Raw genomic sequence first — 20,855 nt, 5'->3', positions numbered from 1 at the left:
TGTAACACTTAACGTAACAGAGATTTCGTAAGAATTTCAACGGAGACTAAGCTGGTTAGACTTTAAATCTGTTGTACCATTACAACAGCAGTTCAGGGGAGAAAGAGGAAGCAGCTATTTTCAGGTGAGTAGCCGTTTGCTATAAAGTGCCCTACGAAAACAGAAAGCATAGTACTTTATGTTATTGGGGGAAGTTGTGGCTAGTGTGTGAGAAATGGTATTTGATGAAGGATCCTTAGTTTGGTATTAATAGAAATATTAGGAATAATTTTTTTGTGTTTGCGAGTCATATTCTAAGCAGTTCTCCAGTTACAAATATATACGTTGTCATTTTTAGGCATATATTTAAGTTTTATCATAACATTCTTTTTTCAGTGAATTTTCTTTTTCATCTTTGAGCATCTTAACAACTGATTTGCTTACTGAATATCCCCTTTGACAGGTACTTTGAAGTTAACCATTTTCTCATTTCCCTAGAATTATGCTGGGTAAACTTTCCCTCTGACAGTGTGTATTCTTCTAATTTATTTCCTTGCAGGATGCAAGAATTAGAAAAGCAACACTTTAAAAATTAGACAAAAGCGATTTCCCAACTTCTTTCCATACCTTCACCCCAATCTCATTTCAAGGGAGTAGTTGCTATTAGCCATAATGCAATGCCTCTCAAATACCAGTAATGAAATGCTTAAGGAGACTGAAGCTTGATTTGCTCAAACCATAAATCCACAGGAGTTCTATTAGTAACTCATTAAAATGATCCTTACAGTCAGGAAGTAGGGAACTGTGGACTGTTGCTTTAGAAAGTACCACTTGGCCCCACGGGCGTAAAGGCAGGGATGTCGGCACAGTGCGTGCTAGCCATGCTAGCCAGGCCCCCCATGTGACTCGTTATTCTGCATGGTGGCCTGCTTTGGGTGGCGGACAGTCACACCTGGTCTGTCCTGGCTTCCTCCCAGGCCTGACTGACCAGACGTGGGGAGGGGAACCGCTGCGCTCTTTTCCCTCTGTGCACACAGCCTCCCTCCTTGATAGACGGAGGCCCAAAGGAGGATAACAGTGCGGTTTTCCAGAGACGGAACCAGGTGGTTGGTGGGCAGCCCTTCAAGCCACCTTGCTTCAGTTATGCCTTTTGACATGAAGATATATGGGCGCCCGGTACTTGTTGACTATCTTAAATCTTCTTGAGCGATTTAAAGCTCTAAATGAGCAGTGGTGGTTCCATCCACTTTTTGCACGTGTCACAGTTTATAAACATCCCCTCAGGTGTATCTGTGGAGCTGCTTCCTAGGCGTGGCAAGTGCCATGCGGCGCTCAGCTCAGGAGGCCTGAGGTGTAACGAAACTGTCCCTGCCCTGAAGGGCAGGTAGCCTTTCTGGAAGAAAAGACATGGGGGAGAAAACTTCAGAAAACTATTCAGTGGTATAAATCATTCAATCGCAGTTGGTGTGAGTTAGAGCATCCGGGCAGAGGATTGTCGTCATCGGCTGATGTCCTCAGCGAAGGGTTTGTGGCAGGACAGACTGCTGGGAGTTTGACGGGCCTGAGTGCACTCTGACGAGAACAAGAAACACCGAGAGCAAAGAGCCGGCAAAGTGGTCCTGCGCAGAGGCAGAGCGCAGAGAGGAGGGGATGGCGGCCGTGCGCAGAGGCAGAGAGGAGGGGATGGCAGCCGAGGGGGTGGGCCGGCGGGGGGAGACCTCAGGTGGCCGAACACAGATCAGGTAGACATCCCATAGGTTGAACGTGTGTTTGTACAGTTAATGAAACGCAATTTCTCACAATTTTATTATTTTTTTAAGTATATATAATACAGGTTCTTTGTAGAAAAGTTACTGAGTGCTCGTTAACAAGGAGAATGTCAATTATTCATGATACCACCACCCAGAAATACCGCCCTTCACATGTTGGCAAACATCCCTCCTTACATTTTTCTCTGCAGATACATGTCAGATTTTTTTTTGGACAAAAAAATGGAATCGTACTACACACGCTGATTTTTTTTCAGAGCCCTACTGTCAGTTCCCTCCTCATAGACACCCACTTATGTATTTCATATGTGTCCTAAACCGGCATGCTTCCTTGTAAAAGGTGTAGCGGGGTGTGTGTGTGTGTGCAAGTTTTTTGTAAATCTTCCTGATTTTCCTGCATCATAAGTGTACTGAAAAATCACAACATAGATAAGTCTTTTAGGGGTAAAATGTCTTCAGCTAAAAAACTTTGGATTATTTTATTAAATCTGTCTTTAAACGAATTAGGGCATGAAAATTACCAAGTAAGTGAAAGGCTTACTTCTTTTCTTCAGTTTTAATAAAATAAATAGACTAAGAATTAGACCTCTTAAAATGTCCCCTTTTTACTCTTTTTTTTTTCTGACAAAATATGTCGCTTTAGGTTCATTTCTGCTTAAAGGTAGGGGAATAGGCTAAGTCCCTGTGTCTGTTCTATGACGGCTCTTCCTCAGAAAAGGATTACATCAACAAAGTCCCTCCTGAGCCTTTACTGTGCTGCTGTCCGTTGTGAAGCCTGTAGAGGGGAGGCCGTTGTTTACCATATTTCTCAAACTTGTTTGATCTCAGGCCTCTTTTACAGTAAGTGTCCTGTCAGTCAAATTGGCGTGCCCTGGAATTCACTTTTGGGAAACCCTGGGGTTGGGTGTATTTTCCCCAATTCCTTGGGTTAGGTGATATATGGAAAGAGACCAGTCTCTCTGCCAGAGGATGAATTTACAGAGTAGAGCATGGAACTCTAGAAGCAAATGTAGCGTCACCCTATGCAGAATCTATAAAGATTTGATAAAGAATAGCTTTAAGCTTAACACATCCTTTAAACCTGTTTGACATAGAGTACTCGCGATGGGGATGGGGAATAGTGAACAAAGCCAGGATATCACATGACCCATGAGGCAAGGAGCAGAGCCTTACACCCTGCCGGGCCCTGCCAAGACAGAGGACCAGTAGCTTCTCTGAGAACCCGCCGCTGTGGTCAGGTTCTGTCCCTCCAACGCTGGTAGCTGCGCGCATGTGTAATAGGCAGGTGTGTGTAATTGTACACAATCAGAGCAAATATAATTGCATATGATCGGGAAGTACGAGATAACGTCCTAAGTCCTCAACATAGCTGTCTGTGGTGTGGCCCCTGCATCCCCTCCAGCCTCAGCCCTTCATACCCTGCCCACCCCCCCCCTTTTCCCTCCCCTGCTCCCCCCTTACACACACCCATGTGCATCCTGCCCCTCTCTCAGCCCACTGTGCCTGTACTCCTGCCATGCATCCCCAGGTCTCAGCTTGTTATCATTTGTCAGAGACAAAGTCCTGAACCCCAGCCTAGGTCATCCCACTCTCACAGCACTCTGTGCTTCTCCTTCTCAGGCCTTTGATCCTTATACTGATTCAGATAATAACTATTATTAATAAGGTTTTCATGTTTAGTCTTCCCCGATAAATTACAAGCTCCTTGATGGCAGAGATTCTTTTTCTTCACCACTACATCCCCAGGGCCTGACGCACCATAGGCATTTTAGGAAATATTTTCAAAATGATTGAAAAATCACACTTCTGTTTCTTAGAAACACATCTTGGTTATGTAAGTTTCGGCAATGACCTTGGTTCCACTGTCTTGGCTGCTTCTCACTGTGACCTGTTGTGTGCTTTATTTGACAAGACCCCTGAATGGTTGGACAGTGATTCCTGCCAGAAGTGCGATCAGCCTTTCTTCTGGAACTTCAAGCAAATGTGGGACAGCAAGAAAATTGGCCTGAGACAGGTGGGTGATATGGATGCTTCCTCAAAATGTAATCGTGTAGAAATAACTTTACCCTGTGATCTTGGAGGAAGTAGCGCCCCTGGGCGAGAGCTGCAGAGGGAGTAAATTATTGCCCTGGAGTCACTTTGTGACCGCACGCTAGTTTATTCCCTTTCTCTCCTGTAGCTCATTCCTGCTGCATTCAGTTTCCGTAGTGACTTGCTCCCAGTAGTTAAGGGATATGATTTTAGAATTCTAGTGGCATCTAGTGAAATATACCTTAAAATTAGAGGGGCCGTGCTTAGCTCATATTGATACCAAACCATGAAATTATATGTGATGTTTATTTCTTCTTAATTTCACTTTCCTTCCTTCCATCTTAGTTTTAGTTATTTAGCTCTACTTATAATACAGCATTTTCAGTCTGATTCCACGGTTGGGTTTGGTCTGCCCCAAGGAAATCAAATGCCAGTCGCCTAGCTTGAGCACGGCCAAAGTGTAGACAGTGGATTGAGTCAGGTTTCGTCCCAGTTTTTCTTCACCCAGCAGCGAAACCTCTGGAGGTGGCACTTCTGGACACCCAGCTTTAAGATAACCCGACCGCTGGGTGGGTCCTCTAGTTCATACGGTGATAATTGGAAAGGACCGAGACTGGGGACGGGGGGTCTGGGGCCGTGGCACGATCACGTGTGCTTCCCAAACAGTCCTCATCCTGAATAAACAGTCCAAAAAGAGGAGCACCTGGCGTGTTCCTTCAGTTTCCTGGGGCACTCTGGTTTAGCATCCTCACCTGGATGCTGTGGGTCACACCTGAGCCCACCCGGCCAGGCCGAGGTGCGCAGGCGCAGAGAGCGTGTTTTTCTCTCCCTCCAGCACCACTGCCGGAAGTGCGGGAAGGCCGTCTGCGGCAAGTGCAGCTCCAAGCGCTCCTCCATCCCTCTGATGGGCTTCGAGTTTGAAGTGAGGGTGTGTGACAGCTGCCACGAGGCCATCACAGATGAGGAGTAAGTCCCAGCAGTCCGCAGAATTGTCGAGGTTAAGGAGGGAGCGGGACCTAAGAGCTTCGCCCAGCACCGCAGCCATGACTAACCGTGCCCTAGTCCTGCTGGTTTCCAATACAGACCGTGGCAGGTGGGCCGAGACCTCCTTTCCACCAAGAGATCATGTTCTCTTGTGGGCAGGAGGAGAGAGTGCACGCTGAGAAATCACCTCTGTGCTCTCGTCGATCCCAGGGGTGTGTGCCTTGAAATGTTCTTGGAGCAAACTCTCTGTCTGCTCATTTTCTTGAGAATTGCCCAGCAGTGCAGGAGCCCTGGGTTCACTTTCTAGCCCAAGCCCGTATCTTTATAGGACCAAATCAGCCCACAGGCTCCAGAGCTTTTGTTTTCCAGGAAGAGCTAAGCCACTTCTAAGAGGCCAGTGCCGCCAGTTGCCCAGCTGCTGAGTCTTGCTGGTCGGTCTCGCCCAATAACCCAGGACCTGAGGTTACTGTGCTGCTGTGCTTTGTTGGGGGGTGGCAGGGAGGGTGGGACAGATCCATGTTGTCTTTTTATTTTTTTTAATCTATGTTCCTTTTTTGTTTGTTTGTTTGTTTTTGGCCACACTGCACGACATGCGGGATCTTAGTTCCTCCACCAGGGATTGAACCCGTGCCCCCTGTCATGGAAGCTCGGAGTCCTAACCACTGGACCGCCAGGGAATTCCTCCCATGTCGTCTTTTTCATGTCAGCTGTTGTAAAACAGATGTAAACAGAATGCTCTTCACCAAGTTTCCCTTTTAGTGAATTACAACAGGATCTCATAGGGAACTTATTGCCCAATTCTCCCACCTCCACCCACCCCCACACCTGTATAGAGTAAAATCATTTTACGTACTAGATGGGTGTCTTAAAAGCTGCATGTAAATAGAAACATATTTAAAATGCGTCAGAGGAGGTCAGCATTTAAAGGAAATTCTTGGCAAATTAATAAAACAAAGCATTCTCTTACAGATAACCCTAATGTTAATGTATGTGTTTTTTTTACTCTTATTTAGTCATAGCAAATATTAAGTAAGATGCCCTTGCATAAGTAAGCATTTATGTTCATTGGTTATGTTTTGCTCATCATATGTGGTGAAATTAATGAGTTCTCATTAAATTAGAGAGCTGCAAGAGACGGGATATTCTAGTTTCATTCTTCGTTAAAGACACAGACCCAGAGAGTCTGAGTGACTACAAATTAAACCTAATTCTTTAATTCTAAATATTTTTAAGTGATCAATTTTAGGATACTGAAGATCTGTTCTCCAGATTGAGCAATTAACAGCCATCTTCAGGGAGCCCATTGCCGAGGAGTGGCAACTTGAAACATGATTAGAAAACTGCAGTCTCCTCCTCCACGTCCGTCCCCTTTCCCACATCACTGTTTTTTCTGCTTTCTTCTCCGTGGGAGCATTTGCATTGCCTCTAGAGTACCTAGGCAGTTGACCAGCCTTCTTACTAAAAAAATAAAAAGCAAATAACAAGTGTTTGTTTATATATTGTTTTACTTGTCAAAGCATTAGAATGCCACAGAAAAACCAGGTTTGCAGTTATACCAGGGAAAAGAGGAGAAAGAATGAAGAGCCCTTAGATGAGAATGACAGTCTTGGGCATTTTAACAAGTGTGCTTTTTTTTTTTTTTTAATGCAATAGACAAAGGTAGACTATTTTACCAGCAAGTCCTTCTGAGATCAAACTTAGCAAAAGCACTGTGGGTCATTTTAAAGATTTGTTTACAGCACAGGTAGAGAGCCTCACAGACTCAATCAGAGCAACAAAATCTCCAAAAGGACGTTTAGAAACTTCATCATCTCTTGACCATTTTGGAGAGTATAAGAATCCTTTTACCCTTTTTTTTTTTTTTTTTTAAAATCATAACATGTCACCAGGGAATAAAAGTAGCTCTGAGGAGCATTCCTTTTTTCTTCTTTTTTTAAATTAATTAATTAATTTATTTATTTTTGGCTGCATTGAGTCTTCATTGCTGCGTGTGGGCTTTCTCTAGTTGCGGTGAGCAGGCTTCTTATTGCTGTGGCTTCTCTTGTTGTGGAGCACAGGCTCTAGGTGCACAGGCTTCAGTAGTTGTGGTGCACGGGCTCAGTAGTTGTGGCTCGCGGGCTTTGTTGCTCTGCAGCATGTGGGATCTTCCCGGACCAGGGCTCGAACCCATGTCCCCTGCATTGGCAGGCGGATTCTTAACCACTGCGCCACTAGGGAAGTCCCTGAGGAGCATTTCTAATAGTGAGGTCACTTTAGCCATTTGGCTAAAAATTAGAGCTCAATGTCGCTCTAGATCTTCTTGCTTTATATACTACTGCCTTTTACTCTTGGAAACTTTCTTTGCTCCCTCCAGACGTGCACCCACAGCGACCTTCCATGACAGTAAACATAACATCGTGCATGTGCATTTTGATGCCACCAGAGGATGGTTGCTGACTTCGGGAACTGACAAGGTTATTAAGGTAGGATGCTGTCTTATCTTAGAAGCTTTCCATCTTTGGCCCTGTGTAAATACACAGGAGCCCCAAGACCACATGAGGTCTGCTCCAAAGCTTACCCTTGGCAATGAGCATTTTTGAGAACCTGCTACCTGCCGTGAACAGTCACTGGCTGTACACACCAAAATAAGACATGGCTCTCGCCTGAAAGGAACAGCTAGTCTACTGGGGACATACTCTTAAAAAGACAGTTAACAATAGGTCACATGTTCAGCAGCCAAAAGAGTAATATGGACAAGAATTACTGGACGAGTTCAGGAGACGGAGATAGTGCTGCTGGAGATGGCTTCAGGAGGGGGTTTGAGCTGAGCATTGAATAAGCCAACAAGTACTAAACAAGATGTCTTCCCAGTGAGATCTGTTAATCCGGGAGCAGTCCTCCAGGGCCTGAGGACTGCGCTAAGCCACATGGATTTGGTGACACAGCAGAGGCCCAGGACTGAAGGGGCCACACCTGTGTCATTCTCTGAGTCACCCAGAGGTGCAGGTTTGCCTCGTTCACTGAGCCCTCCTTCCTGGGCCCGTTCTGGTCCCTTCTTGGAGGCAGCAGCAGGATGGGGCGGTTAAAATAACCCCCTCCGGAAGCCACCAGACCTCTGTGACTTCGAGCACGTTCAAAGTAAATTCTGGGAGCCTTGGTTCCTTTATCTTTGAAAATGAGACATCTCGTAGAACTGTTTGGAAGATGAGATGAGATAAGATATAGAAAGGACACAGCACATCTTGGTACCCATTTGTTGCCTCATATGTTACTTCCCTTCCCCCTTGAATGAATCTAATCTGCCTTTATTCTCCATCAGCCAGATTAAAATTTCCAGCTGCCATTGTCCTGTTTTTGAGGGTTATGTTGAACTTTTTGATGGACAAATACTATTTTATAGATTTATAAATGACGTTCGCATAGTACTTAGTTCCTTGTTAAGTAAAAAAATACACTTGAATTCAGTTATAAGGACTGCGGATGCTCAACACAGTTGAATGGTAGTTCATCAGAGGTCTTCTTCTTTTTACAGTTGTGGGATATGACCCCGGTTGTGTCTTGATGCCCCTTCCAGGCACCAGAAAGATAGTATTTACTCAAGAAACGGTTGTTCTAACCTAAATCATGACTGGAGCTGTAAAGCAGATGCGTGAGTGGTGGGAGAGAAGCTGGAGAGCTGAGCTGAGCTTGCATGTGACCCGCACACACGGCGGTGAGCGGTCGGTGAGCTCTTGCGAGGGAACTCTTGCAACTTGTTCATACGATATAAAAGAGGATATTTTTTTAACAAGTGGTTTATACAGTCTGGCTGTGCTACCTTGTTTTGAGTATACTGCAAACTCAGTGTGGGGTGTATTAAGTTTTATATTTTTCACCACTTCGTTTTAGTTGTTGCTTTGTGTGTCGGAGAAATGAGGCGTGTATTAACTGTTCAGGGTATTTTCGGTAGTTATAAAGTAGTTTCCGTGTTTCCTTCACTTGGACACATATCTCGTGGTTGGCATCTTTTTCTTCTGTATGTATCCACCCTCAGCTTCATCTGCTGTTCCCCAGAATGTACGTACTCACAGTTTATTTGCAGTGTTTCTGCTTTCGTAGAAATTCCCTTCCATTGAGAGACCTGGAAAACCATTCGTGTGGATTTCCCAGCTGACTCTTGAATCGCCTGAAGAGTGATCCGTTTGTGTTATTGGTCATACATGTTCTCATGGAGTGGAAATGACCTTGTGTTTCTGCCTCAGTTTTTCTCTGTCTTTCGCACATTAAAAAAAAAATGTTGTGAGAAAGCCACTCCCAGCCACGAAGTAGATTATCATAACTCAGACCTTCAACTCTCAGTGCCTGGATCATTTCTAATTCAGCTGGAGCTTTCTGAGTCTTTTAGGTTCTAGTTTTATTGACACAGCTCTCCGTCGCTCTTCATATTAAAAACAAAACAACAAAACCCTGTGTCCTTCAAGAATAGTGTCTTTAAAATGTGTTGTTCTGTGTGATGTCTGAACTTGAACATGTTCATTGCTGCGAGGTTGTATCCTGCTTTATTCCTCACCGTCTGTATTTTCTTCTCCTTCAAGAATAGTGTCTTTAAAATGTGTTGTTCTGTGTGATGTCTGAACTTGAACATGTTCATTGCTGCGAGGTTGTATCCTGCTTTATTCCTCACCGTCTGTATTTTCTTCTCCTTTCAAAATGAGATATTTAAAGATTTTTATCTTCATGTATTTTATCAGAACACTTTGCACACTTTCATACTAAAACTGTGTGATCTGAGACATAAAAGGTACTGAATCCTACAGTTCATGCTGTGTTCCAGTTGGGAATGTAAAAAAAAAAAAAAAAAAAGAGGGGCAGGGGGAGGCTTTAGGAAATGAATCTAAACTCTAATTTTAAGGGAATCCTTGTCAAACTTGATAAATTGAGATCTTCTTGTGTGTAGTGACTCAACTTGGGATATTGAAGTTCTTTTTTAAAATCTTATTTTCACTTGTAAAAATAGAATTGAAATTAGCAGCAGGCATGAGCTATGTGCTCGCCCCCTTCTAAGCACTTTACACAAGTACCACCTCATTGAGCCCTCACCTGTCAGGAGCGTTGGGGGATCCCCGGGTCCTTGGGGTTCATCAGGTTAAACAAAGCCTCGCAGTTAAACAGGCCAATTACTTGCCCTTCCCTATCTGCGCCCTACCTCCACAGGATCTTGTTCTCTTTTGATCTGACAATTTGGGGGTGGTAGTAGTTGAAGTCCTCCCTATTTTTTTCCCCTCTTTTCCTGAAAGTAATTTTTCCCCCTCGTGATCATTAATTTTCTTTCTAACTGGGAGAGGGACTCCCAGCCATACTTGGATTATCCCTCCCCCAACACTGACCAAGTGTGCTTCCGGGGCACGGGCTTCCTCGAGATGATTCTGCTGCTGCAGTTTTGGGAAGCAGGACAGTGGGTGTGCCCCATGCAGCCATGGTACGTGACAGCCATGACCTGGGACATCAGGGCAGATGGGCCCATGTGACCATACTCTAAGGTTGTGTACACACACACACAGAGCAATTACCACTTATCACTTAACTGCCGCTTCCACAAAATCCTTGCTTGCCGTCAGTCAAAGCCATTATAACTAACCTGAGTCTCTTCTGCATGACTGCTCTGTGAGAGAGCTTTAAAAAGGGAATTTAAAATACTCAAATATCTATTTTGTAGTTTACTACTAGAACCTGGAGCCACTTAACTAAGTTGTACGTAATAAAGGACTGTGTGTTGGAAATGAGTTGTAGGAAAGAATCACTGTGTTTTCCCTTCCTGAACTTTGGAGCCCGGCCTGTGTATAGAGAGGCAAGCCCAGCGTTAGGGAGACGGTGGATCCGGCGCGTGGCAGACCTGGCGTGGATCTGAGTTGGGTCTCGATGAGCTCAGACCCCACTGGGAAAGCTGATTGTCTCCTTTGGACCACATGTGACACTGTGGTCCCTCTGGTCTGTGACCCTGCACTTCAGTCCAGCCATCTCCCTCCCAGCCTGTCTGTACCCCAGCCCACAGGGCCACTCAGAGGTTGAAACCACTGGACACCTCGTTGGTGACGAGAGTTGCGATCAATAACCACAGATATGTCAAGGTATCCATTGCCCTGCCTTTTCCTTTCTCCTCATCTGTGTAGGTGCTTGAACTTGGTGAGAAGCGCTTAGCACGCCAACTGTGTGTGTTTATAATACTGTGAATTCTTGAGTATTACATTATCTCCACCATTTTTGTAACTCGTAGATAGATATGTGTTGGTGTCGGGGTGCCTTCCAAGCATTTTTATGGAATAGAGGCTTCATTCATTAGGAGTGGAAGCTGGTGCCAGCACTTGGCTTTTCTCCTGTCTGGGTTAACTCTCATAGTTCTTGTTTTACCCCACTGGAATTGCACTTTATATGTATTTTTTGCTCTGTTACTTCAACATACAGAAGCTCTGGCAAGTAATGCCTAACAGGATTATGCTAGGAAAGTGGCAAACCCGCACATACCATGCACGTGGCTGTCCTTTATTTGGTAGGATAGAACCAATCACATGCTCTCAGTTTCTCCAAAGAAATGATGTTACTGGAACCTTTAACTGCCTGGGTTGTCTCCACAGTAGCACAATTGGTTTTAGATTAAGTACTTGGAGTCATGTGTCTTTTTATCTGAGGTCAATCAACCATGATGTATTTCTTATTGGATTGTTTGAATTATTCAGAGAATCATAAAATCACAAAACTGGAAGGGATCTTCAGACATCTAGAATGTTCCAAGCACAAAACACTATAGTCACACCAGGCAGTTAGAGATCGCTGAGGTATCAACGAGGGAAACCTGAAAGAAGAATTTTCGAGGAACAGTTGTTTTAGAACATTAACTGGTAATGGCGTGAGGGGGAGCAATGACTTCCAGCCTCGAGGCAGGGAGCTCTCGGGAACCGGGTCTGTTCCTCTCATCGTAGGCACAGCCTTTGGCCCCAGCCCCGTGGTTCCGAGCGGATGGGTATGTGCAGCGGGGTAGTTCCTGCAGGTCTCCATCAGCATAAACTCCTTCCTACACTCTTCCCCACAGACCACCCCAGCTGCAGAGTTTAAGTGGAAATCCAGGGGCACTGAAAGCGCACCTCACCCTCCGTGTGTGGGCTGGCCCTGAGCCAGTCTCTTCATTGACCTTCTTATGGAACATTGCCTTTCTTTTCCTGTTTTAAGATTCATTTTTTCAAAAGCAAAATTTATTTTTTTCTTAACATTAATCAGTTTTTAACGCCTGAATTTTGCCTTTTAAGCAAGGGACTAGATCTAAACTATGTTATCAAAGTTACCGGACATAAATATCCATTAAATGACATTCCTTTGGTTTGGCCTTTTCATAGTAGTTTAATTGTATGTAAGTGGCCTTGTCCACTAAGATTTATATTTTAAAGTGAAGGAAAGCATTTTGCCAAAAACATTCTTTTTTTCCTCTCCTTTAAAACAAAGTTAAGTTATGTTTTTCTGGATGTGCAAGTGCCTATCTAGCGACATGATTGGGAAACACAGAGATTAAGTCCATCTTGAGCACTGAGGGATCTAGATGACCCTTGAGACTCCAATTCTCGTCCAGTCCAACCCTTTGTTGAGTGTCCACCACACTCCAGGCTTTGAACCAGGCCCGGGGTCACGAGGTCCATTCTGTGGCCTAGATGGATCATTTCAGTGCCAGGTGGTAAATCCAGTGACAGAGGGCTGTGGGGTCCTGTCCCAGGAGCTGCGCAGGTGCTCCTACCCGCATGGGTGGAGCCAGGGGACCTTGCAGAGGAAAGGGCTTCTGAGCTGAGAGTTAAAGGATGAGTTGTTGTGAGCCCAGGCTGTGGGAGCAGCGTAAACAAAGGCCCAGGACCTGCATCAGCCTGGTGCTCGGGGCCCACAGGCGGTTTGGAGCTGCCAGAGAACATCAAGTGCACAGCTGCAGTCCTGGAGCCTGAGCTCTTGTCACCGTGAGACGCAGATGCTCGTGGCCACAGAGAGAGGCAGCACGCGGTTCGCTATAGCCTCTACCCAGAGTCAAGTTTCCCTGCAGCTGAGGTTGGTATCAAAGTTTCTTTTTCTTTGGAAATACCTGGAGTTATTATCCTAAAATGACCCCTGGTAACTAATTTTTGAACTTTGTTGGGGGTACAGCCCCTCACTGGAGGCTGTGAGGTGGGGCTGGAGACCACTGCTTGCACAGACTTGGCCTGGACGAGCTTACGGCATACTGATTCTGCTATTACCTGGGGGCCCAGGCTCAGGAGCTCCCCTTTGAAAAAGGACAGGCCTTGACCTGTTGAGGAGGTTGTTCTGGACAGCGGTGGCACTGCACCCACGCGGCCTTCCCGTGAGCAAGCAGGCCACTGCTGCCCTCATTTCCCTCCGGCCTTGAATCGTTCTTGCAAGTAATGGTCATTTCAGTACAATGTGGTAAATGTGATAAATCCTCATCGCAGTGGCACTCGCCGAGCGGAAGGGAATATTTTTCTCAACTCGGCGACAGTAAAAGGGCTCAGGCAGCCACCGCCCTGGAGACCCGGCTCTACCGAGTGGGGGCATCCCAGCGTCCCACTGCGGGCCTCGGTACTTCCTAGTATTGATACTTGTATTCCATCCACTTGCCTTTATCCTTCAGTGCCCAAGTATCCTATGTCCGTAACTTAATTCAGGAACTTCCATGTTTTTAGTTTGTAATTTTGCCTTTAAACATTATCCTTTCCACCAAGAAGCCTGTTTAGGCCAAACACAAGAAAGCAGGGTGTAAAATTAGATCTGTCCAGCACTGGAATGGGATTCCTCTTTTGTGTTTCTTTTGCCAGGGAATTTTTGAACAGACAGTACGTAGCCCCGTGTCTATTTATAGTGGAATAGATGTGGAAAGGAGATTAAAAGCCTTGAGTAGAAGTTGAATTCGATGATTTTTCTTAAGATCCCTTCCAATCCGTGATCCTATGATTCCATGACTGTTGTTTATTACTGGACTGACCTAACCATTACCAGTGACCCGCCTGCACGTGGCTGACTTCACTCAGGTAAATGGGAGCATATCCCACTGCCTTTGTCTTGTGTCACATCAAGTAAACTGCTTCCTGTATTTTCCCGTCTAGAGCCCAGGAGGTTTGAAAAAGATGGTGAAGGTGCAAGTCAATCATGGTACCATCTCATTAAAAACAAATACCTCAAAATGTTCACCTTCGTGAGTGTACAAAAGTGTATCTGACTTTCTTGGGAGAGAAAGGGAATTGCAGGTTGGCTTAAAGTTTAGATTTAGAATGCGACTTTGATATTTAGGATCCTTTCTCCTTTTTATCCCCCTTGGTTCTCTGGGAAGCATGAGAGGGTAAACTGTAACACAAAAAGGAGAAATGGTTTGAAAAAAGTATTTCACTTATACACACTTTTTCTTTCATTTAAATGGATGGCTGCCTTATGTTAGTAGCATATGAAGTATGGACCAAAATACTTGTGTCGCTGGTAACCACTGTATACTTACATACTTGTGTTTTACGCCATCTGCTTTTTTTTCAAATGTACTGTCATTTTGCAGAAGAAAATCTTTATATGAAAAGTCCAAAAACTGTTACTAACTGTACAACCGGGAAGGTGCTAGCCCCACATTCGTGCCTGCCTGCCACTGTCTCCACAACCGGGGACACGGACGCTCCCACCCTGCACGCCCACCAGTCTACAGCCACGTCGGAACCTGGCTGCAGCGGGCGTGTTGCTCTATGGATGTCTTTTTCTTTCTTTTGGAAATGAGATTCTCCAAGGGGTCAGGCTGAAAATGTAATAAGCCCAAAGCTGGAAGAGATTTCTCAAATGTGGTTCTAGCCAAACCCTGCTGGCATTGCCACGCCCTCTGCCACTAGATTCCCCCAACCAGACCAAGCAGTCTTGACATTGACTTCCTGAATGTGATTAGGTGGGAATGAGCAAGGATTTCCCACGATGTTAAATGTCTGTATCCAGTTCTCCATTCAAATGCTGCTGAATGTCGTGAACGTTTCTGAACTCTGCTCACTTTCCCACTGTGCTTCCCGCTAACCGAAATGAATGTGTAGCCATGACCAATGTCAAAGACTCAATGCAAGCTACCGCCACGGTTTAAAATAAATCTCTGTGGAAACCTTCCTGCACCTGTGGTCCTGTCATTGTTGTCGAGCTGTGCCATGTGACACACATGCACCCCAGCAGCCCTGCGTTGGCGTTCACCATGGCTGGCTGAGCAGACCTTTTTATTTTCTTTTATCTTTCACACAAGGCTGCTTTACCTGTGGCTGATAAACTTTCCAAATGAAGGAGAGAGGACTCAGGAAAAGCCTTCGTAAAAACTCATGAGGTCCATCTTACGGATAAGAAGTGGGAAGAAGTCGATGACTTGCACGCTATCAAAGGGCCGGAGGGAGGGGCGGCCGGCTTGCCCCTCCTCCATCCAGCCCACCCCGTGCCCGCCCGGCCCCGCCCACACCCAGCCCCGCGGCAGCCCCCAGTGTCCTCCTTCAGGAAAGGAGAGATTCATGCCCGGCGGGCAGCTGCTCACTGATCTTCCAGGCGGACCCACCAGAAAGCCCCTTCCTAGGGGCTCCTCGGCTGACAGCCTGGACCTGAGCACCTCAGGCACCTCTGAAGGCCCCGCACTGTGGGACTGGCTGAGCGGTGCCCACCTGGGTTCTCCTCCGCTGTGGGTGATGCATTACGTTTATTTCGCCCTGAACATCCAGAACGTGTACGGAGCTATCCTAAATCTGTTCACTGATTGATTTTGTTACAACTTTCCCCAGCGTCACTAAGACGTAAAATGCAAATAGCTTAGAAGTTTTACCAAACGGTAGCACCGGATTGCCAGGTGCGTAATTGAAGGCACTTTTTTTTTTTTTTTTTTAACATCTTTATTAGTATAATTGCTTTACAATGGTGTGTAAGTTTCTGCTTTATAACAAAGTGAATCAGTTATACATATACATATGTCCCCATCTCTCTTCCCTCTTGCATCTCCCTCCCTCCCACCCTCCCTATCCCACCCCTCTAGGTGGTCACAAAGCACAGAGCTGATCTCCCTGTGCTATGCGGCTGCTTCCCACTAGCAATCTATTTTACGTTTGGTAGTGTATATATGTCCATGCCACTTCTAATCGTAGCAAATGTAAATAAACCAGGCCTCCCGTGATTGTTTATGTAAATAGGCACTGACCCTTGGCTCCGCTTTGCTCCTGGGGCCTCACAGCCAGGCCAGGCCAGGGCAGCGTGGAGCCCCCTCCTGGCTCTCCTTCCTCCCCCCCAGCCCTGCTTCCCTCAAACTGACAGTGACATGGAATCTTTAGAAAAAAACCACATCCTCCTCAAAGGAGAAATCTACACGGGAAAAGAAGCTGCTGCGGAAGATGCAGGTTCGCTCGTTCGCAGCCCCCGTCGTATTTATTTTAAAATAAATTTCCCCTTCTGTGTGGGCTCCTCATTGCTACAGGGGGTAACCTTTAGGGGGATTTTTGTGTGTGTGTGAGTTGTAGCACACTTGTCAGTTAAATGCTGATGTTAATAGCTAAAAAACATATATCAAGTCTTTATGATGCACCAAGCATTCTTCTAAGTGCATTACAAGTAGTAATTCACTGAATCGTTAAAACCACCCCTTGAGGTAGGTAGCACTACAATCTCCACTGACAGGGAAAATGAGGCCCCCGGAGGGTAAGTAACCCACCTGTGGTCCCACAGTGAGGGGATGGCGGGTCAAGGCTTCAATACTAGGCTTTGTATAAAGAACAGGGCTGATTTCTATGACTGCAGAAGGAGAGGAAGCCAGCTCAAACCACAGCAGTGGAATATGGGCCAATCTACGGGGACGTCTAGAAGTGGGGGTCTGTGTACTGGTCTACCCCTGGTCCACACCTTCCCGTATTTTCTGAGGCGGTTCCAGCCCCGCGTTGGGTCTGGCCTGGCCTATTTAAATCTCTGAGCCAGCTCTTCCAGGATTTCAATCAGTTTCTCCTCTTCAGCCGGTGAGGACGATGTCCTAGCAAGAGGCAAATGTGTGGGCACTGGTTTCCGGTCTAAAAGTGAGAGGGAAGAACAAAGGTGTGGGCAGCGAGGCAGCGTGGATGCGCCTCTGCCCGCCACTTGGGCCCCGGGGCAGTCATGTCACGGACATCTGCCAGGGAGGGGCCCCCACGGGACGGAGTTAGATGCCACCCCTGCCCTCAAGGGTCCCCACAGACGACGAGGTGCTACGGAAGGGAGACCGCGTTGGGGAGGACAGGTGTCAGGCTGGGTTTTGAGGGACTCCGGCGGGCTGGGGGGAGGGTCCTCAGGCCTGGGTGCCAGCGGGGGTGGGGTTTGGGCTTGGGGAGTGTGGAGTGTTTGAGAACTGGCAGGTGGTGGCCAGAGGAGAAGGTACGGCCACGCCCCCGGCCACCACAGGGTCACCAGAGCTCCATCATGGCTCAGGCAAGGGTGGCCACATCCGTGGTGGGGAAAGAAGCGGAAGGCCCTGGCCTCCAGCATCCGCCCTCAGCATGCCTCCTCTCAGACTGCCCGTCGGGATGCTGCCCAGGTTGGCAGCAAACCCTCAACAGATAACTGCCCCCGGAAGCAGAAAGAAGAGACTCACTCCCTCTGCACTGCTGCTTGGACAGCTCCCATCCCCGGGGCTACGGAGAGGGAGCTTTCATCTCCGCGGTGCCCACAGGGCCCGGCCTCGCCCAAAACTCAGAGAACAAGAATGACAACCCGAGGATTTCATCCTCAAGGGACCCACTGAGTTCAGAAAGGTGGATGGAAAAAGCGGGTGGTGCGAAGTGGGAGGCGAGGCCCTTCACAAAGCACCCCGACAGGCGAAGGAGCCGCCCTGCCAAGCAAGGCCGGGCGCCATCACGGGGAAGGGGCACAGTCCCTCCTCGACCCGAGCTGCACGGAGAGGAGGGTCAGGGGCGCCTTCACACCCAGGGAGGAAGTCACCTTGGAAGAAGCGGCCGCTGGGCTGCGCGGCGGCAGTCGGGGCGAGGGCCAGCCACAGCACGGTGTCGGCGCCCTGGGCCTCAGAGCGCAGCCTGGCCCCCAGCCTGGCGTGGAACCCGGGCATCGACAACCGCACACCTGCAGGGGCGGGGGGGGGGGGCGCAGACAGGGAGGTGAGGACAGCATCCTCAAGCCAGGACGCTGCCGGCGCTTGGCTTCTCCCAGTGCCAAAATAACGACGATGAACTGGAATGGGACCGCAGACTGCCCTCTTTCCCCTTCAACACAGCATTCCTCCAGGCTGTTCAGATTTCACACAGCCTTGTCACAAAGCCCCTGAGGTGTCACCCTGTGGCCTGGGAGGGAAGTGCTGCTCACCAGAGCCCCGAGTGCGTTGGGTCCCGTGTCCCCTGGGCCCCGGGCGCCCAGACCAGCCCGTCCCCTGGGAGCAAAATCTCCGGCACCTCCCCGCTTTCTACCCTAAGAAAGGAGGGTCACACTGAGGCCGAGAGGGGATCAGACTCCCGCTTCCTGGGTGAACCATCTCTCGCCAAGGATTCTGACCTCTCCGAGGATCCTGGCTGATGGTTCCTCAGGCTGCACGAGTGTTTCCTGCTTTTTAGGGAGGAGTGTAGTAAGAAGGGGAGGGACTTCTTCCTTCCTCTGCCAAAGCTCCTCTAACTCGTCCTCCCCTGCCCCCCCCCCCACACCCGGCTACATAGAGGTTCCCCTCCTGGTGTCGCCTCCCCGGGGCCCCCGTCCTCACCACGGGAGGCCCAGCACCCCCCCTCCCCCACCGCCCACAGACCTCGGGGAACACACTGTCCCAACAGTGAGCACACTGGGAAACAAAACTGTTCTCTCGTGAAGCCAAGGAAAGGAAAGAAGGCAGAGAAAACAACGTTTGAAAGCCGGAATGAGATCAGAGGATTTCAGAGAGAGAAAGGATCATCTAATTTAATGCCCTCATTTTCTAAATTAAAAAATTTTTTTTTCTTTTCACAGAAACAGTACTTGCTAATTGTGGAAAAATTAGGAAATACTGATGAGCAAAGAGAAGGAATCTGAATCCTTCTGTCATACCACTCGGGGAGGACAAGTGTCCACGGGCTCAGGCCCCTGCCCAGCCCTCCCTCGGGCTTCTGTGTCCCCAGACAGGCCATCTGCACCCGAGAGGCCCAGTCGTTGCCCTGTGACCTGTGGACAATAGAGGGCAAACTGCACCTTGACCCAGATGGTGGATCCAGGGGGTGGGCTTGGAGCACAGATTTTGCGAGCACACAGGCTGACATGAGGACTGTCAGGGTGATGTCCTCGGGAGGATGACAGGCTGGCGGCCCTCCACGGCCTGATGGAGCTAGCTGGTCAGGCAGGGCTGGGCCTGTCTCCCATCAGGAAGCGACAAGAAGTAAGAAGTCACCCTCTCCCAACACCCCTGGCCTGAGCCCCTCCTGGTGTGCTTGGCTGAGGACACCCCCTCTGCGTTTAAAACAGGAGGCTGCCAGACGTCCTCAGAGCCATGCCCCAGAGGGCTGGTCTGCGCCAGCTCTCCCAGCCAGGTCTCCGTGGGGTGCTACGTGGCACCAACATACGCCTTCTTCCATGGGGATATGGGTGTAGCCAAAATAAGACCCTAAGGCACGTACAGTTTGGGGGACTGATACCTTCATTTAATGGTATAGTGCAGTTTTCCTTTCCCATAGACATTTCTCCCCAGCAGTTTTCAGGGCTGAACAGATTTCTTGTACAGGTGCTCTTATTAACTCACTCTCCTCGCACGAGTGCTGCGATGAGCAACCTCATTTTCCACATCTCTCATTATTTCTTAGGATGAATTCCAAGGATGTATATACAAATGTTAAGGCTTCTGCTCAACCGGCTTTCAGAAAGGATGACAGCACGTATACGAGAGAGCCTGCTTCCCACGACACTGTGGCCGGGCCCAGCCGGGACATCCTGGCCCCTCTGTGCCTCAGTTTCCCCATCTGGAAATGGGCATGATGCTAGTGCCCACCGCAGCGGGGCTGTGAGGACACACGCGTCAGTATCCAGACACGGCTGTGAGCAGCTCTGGGCCCTCAGGTGTCCTGGGGGTGCTGCTGTGCTGCTGTTTTCGGCGCCCTTTTCGGGGGAGGAGGAAAGAGCTACAGAGCCCACGTGATTTGCCCGAGGCCACGGAGTTGGGACGGACAGATCCCGAGGAGAGCGCTGCTCTCCCTCCCTGCTGCTCCAACGCGCTTCCAGAAAATTCCACTTGTCTCCCTAGTGATTGTTAACTTACCTGTGTGCATCACTACTTCTAGGAACCCGGGCAGCGGCGAGATGGCCTGGCCTATCCCCGCGTTCCCAGCATCTCCCCTTGACTTCCCTCGGTCCCCCTCTCCGCCCTCGGTTGGGTTCCTTCCTCTCCGACACTCAGCGTGCACTGGCTCCCCCTGTCCCGAGGGAGGGGCCCCCAGCCGCACCCCACGCCAGGGCCGCCCCCTCTCTCGGCCGCGCGCGGGGCAAACTGACGACACCAGCTCCGCCTGTGCGGACAGGCTGCTCCCCCTCCCGTCCCCGCCGGCCCCTCTCCGTGGAGACGAAGCCATGCCTAGTCCTCATGATACTGGTTGTAGGTCACTCCGGGGGAGAGTCAGTCCTGCGGCCGCCCAAGATATCTTTAGATGAAACGCAGGCGCCGTGGAAACGAAAGACCTACCTGGGGTGTCGACCCAGCCGGGATGCATGCACGAGAAGTGGATGGCCGGGTGCGCTCGGGCCCACCGCTCCGTCAGGACCACCTGCTGCCTCTGGACGGGGTGGGTGGGGGGCGAGGATGAACAAACGGGAGGGGGAGCAAGGGGGCTGCGGGCGTGCAGAGCCGGCCCTTACCCTGCCTCGCCCGCCCCCATGTCAGATTTCACCTTGCTCTAGAACCGGCTCTCTACCCCACAAGCCCACAAGCTCTGGCTACGACCCAGTGCTGCGTCCCGGCCCCTGCGTTTGAGATGCAGACGCACCAGCACCGGGAATGAGGGAACGCTGCACGCTGCCTGGGGGCTTCCCCCTCCCCTCCCCTCCCCCCCGGAAGTGACACCCAGAGAGTCCTCTTTCCTAGCCGCTTGTGTTGCCGCGTTCGTTGCTGGGCCCCGCTCACTGTGTACCCTGGCCACCGGC

At 48.8% G+C, this 20,855-nt stretch overlaps 2 protein-coding genes across 9 annotated transcripts in view; one reads left to right on the top strand and one right to left on the bottom strand.

Annotated features, from left to right (window-relative positions):
* WDFY2 (WD repeat and FYVE domain containing 2) overlaps window positions 1–14,876 on the top strand; it is a 171,802-nt gene extending 156,926 nt beyond the window's left edge. The window contains exons 9-12 of one of the 5 annotated variants that reach the window (XM_068526395.1): window positions 3,661–3,762; window positions 4,615–4,745; window positions 7,117–7,225; window positions 8,275–14,876. In XM_068526395.1, coding sequence (XP_068382496.1) covers window positions 3,661–3,762; window positions 4,615–4,745; window positions 7,117–7,225; window positions 8,275–8,304 — 372 coding nt within the window. In that variant the 3' untranslated portion in view covers window positions 8,305–14,876. Of the gene's footprint in view, window positions 1–3,660; window positions 3,763–4,614; window positions 4,746–5,091; window positions 5,737–7,116; window positions 7,226–8,274 lie in introns of those variants that run through there. The other 4 variants (XM_068526397.1, XM_068526398.1, XM_068526399.1 and 1 more) reach the window with 4 other exon arrangements.
* Window positions 14,877–15,760: 884 nt separating this feature from the next.
* DHRS12 (dehydrogenase/reductase 12) overlaps window positions 15,761–20,855 on the bottom strand; it is a 37,011-nt gene continuing 31,916 nt past the window's right edge. For 2 of the 4 annotated variants that reach the window (XM_068526592.1, XM_068526594.1), the window contains 3 exons: window positions 20,398–20,488; window positions 17,697–17,834; window positions 15,761–16,792 (listed from right to left, as the gene is read on the bottom strand). In XM_068526592.1, coding sequence (XP_068382693.1) covers window positions 16,683–16,792; window positions 17,697–17,834; window positions 20,398–20,488 — 339 coding nt within the window. In that variant the 3' untranslated portion in view covers window positions 15,761–16,682. The other 2 variants (XM_068526593.1, XM_068526591.1) reach the window with 2 other exon arrangements.

This window comes from Eschrichtius robustus, chromosome 18 (genome assembly GCF_028021215.1).
Source record: "Eschrichtius robustus isolate mEscRob2 chromosome 18, mEscRob2.pri, whole genome shotgun sequence".
Classification (NCBI taxonomy): domain Eukaryota; kingdom Metazoa; phylum Chordata; class Mammalia; order Artiodactyla; family Eschrichtiidae; genus Eschrichtius; species Eschrichtius robustus.
The sequence above is the reverse complement of the archived record's forward strand: the minus strand, read 5'-3'. Positions and strand labels throughout refer to the sequence as shown.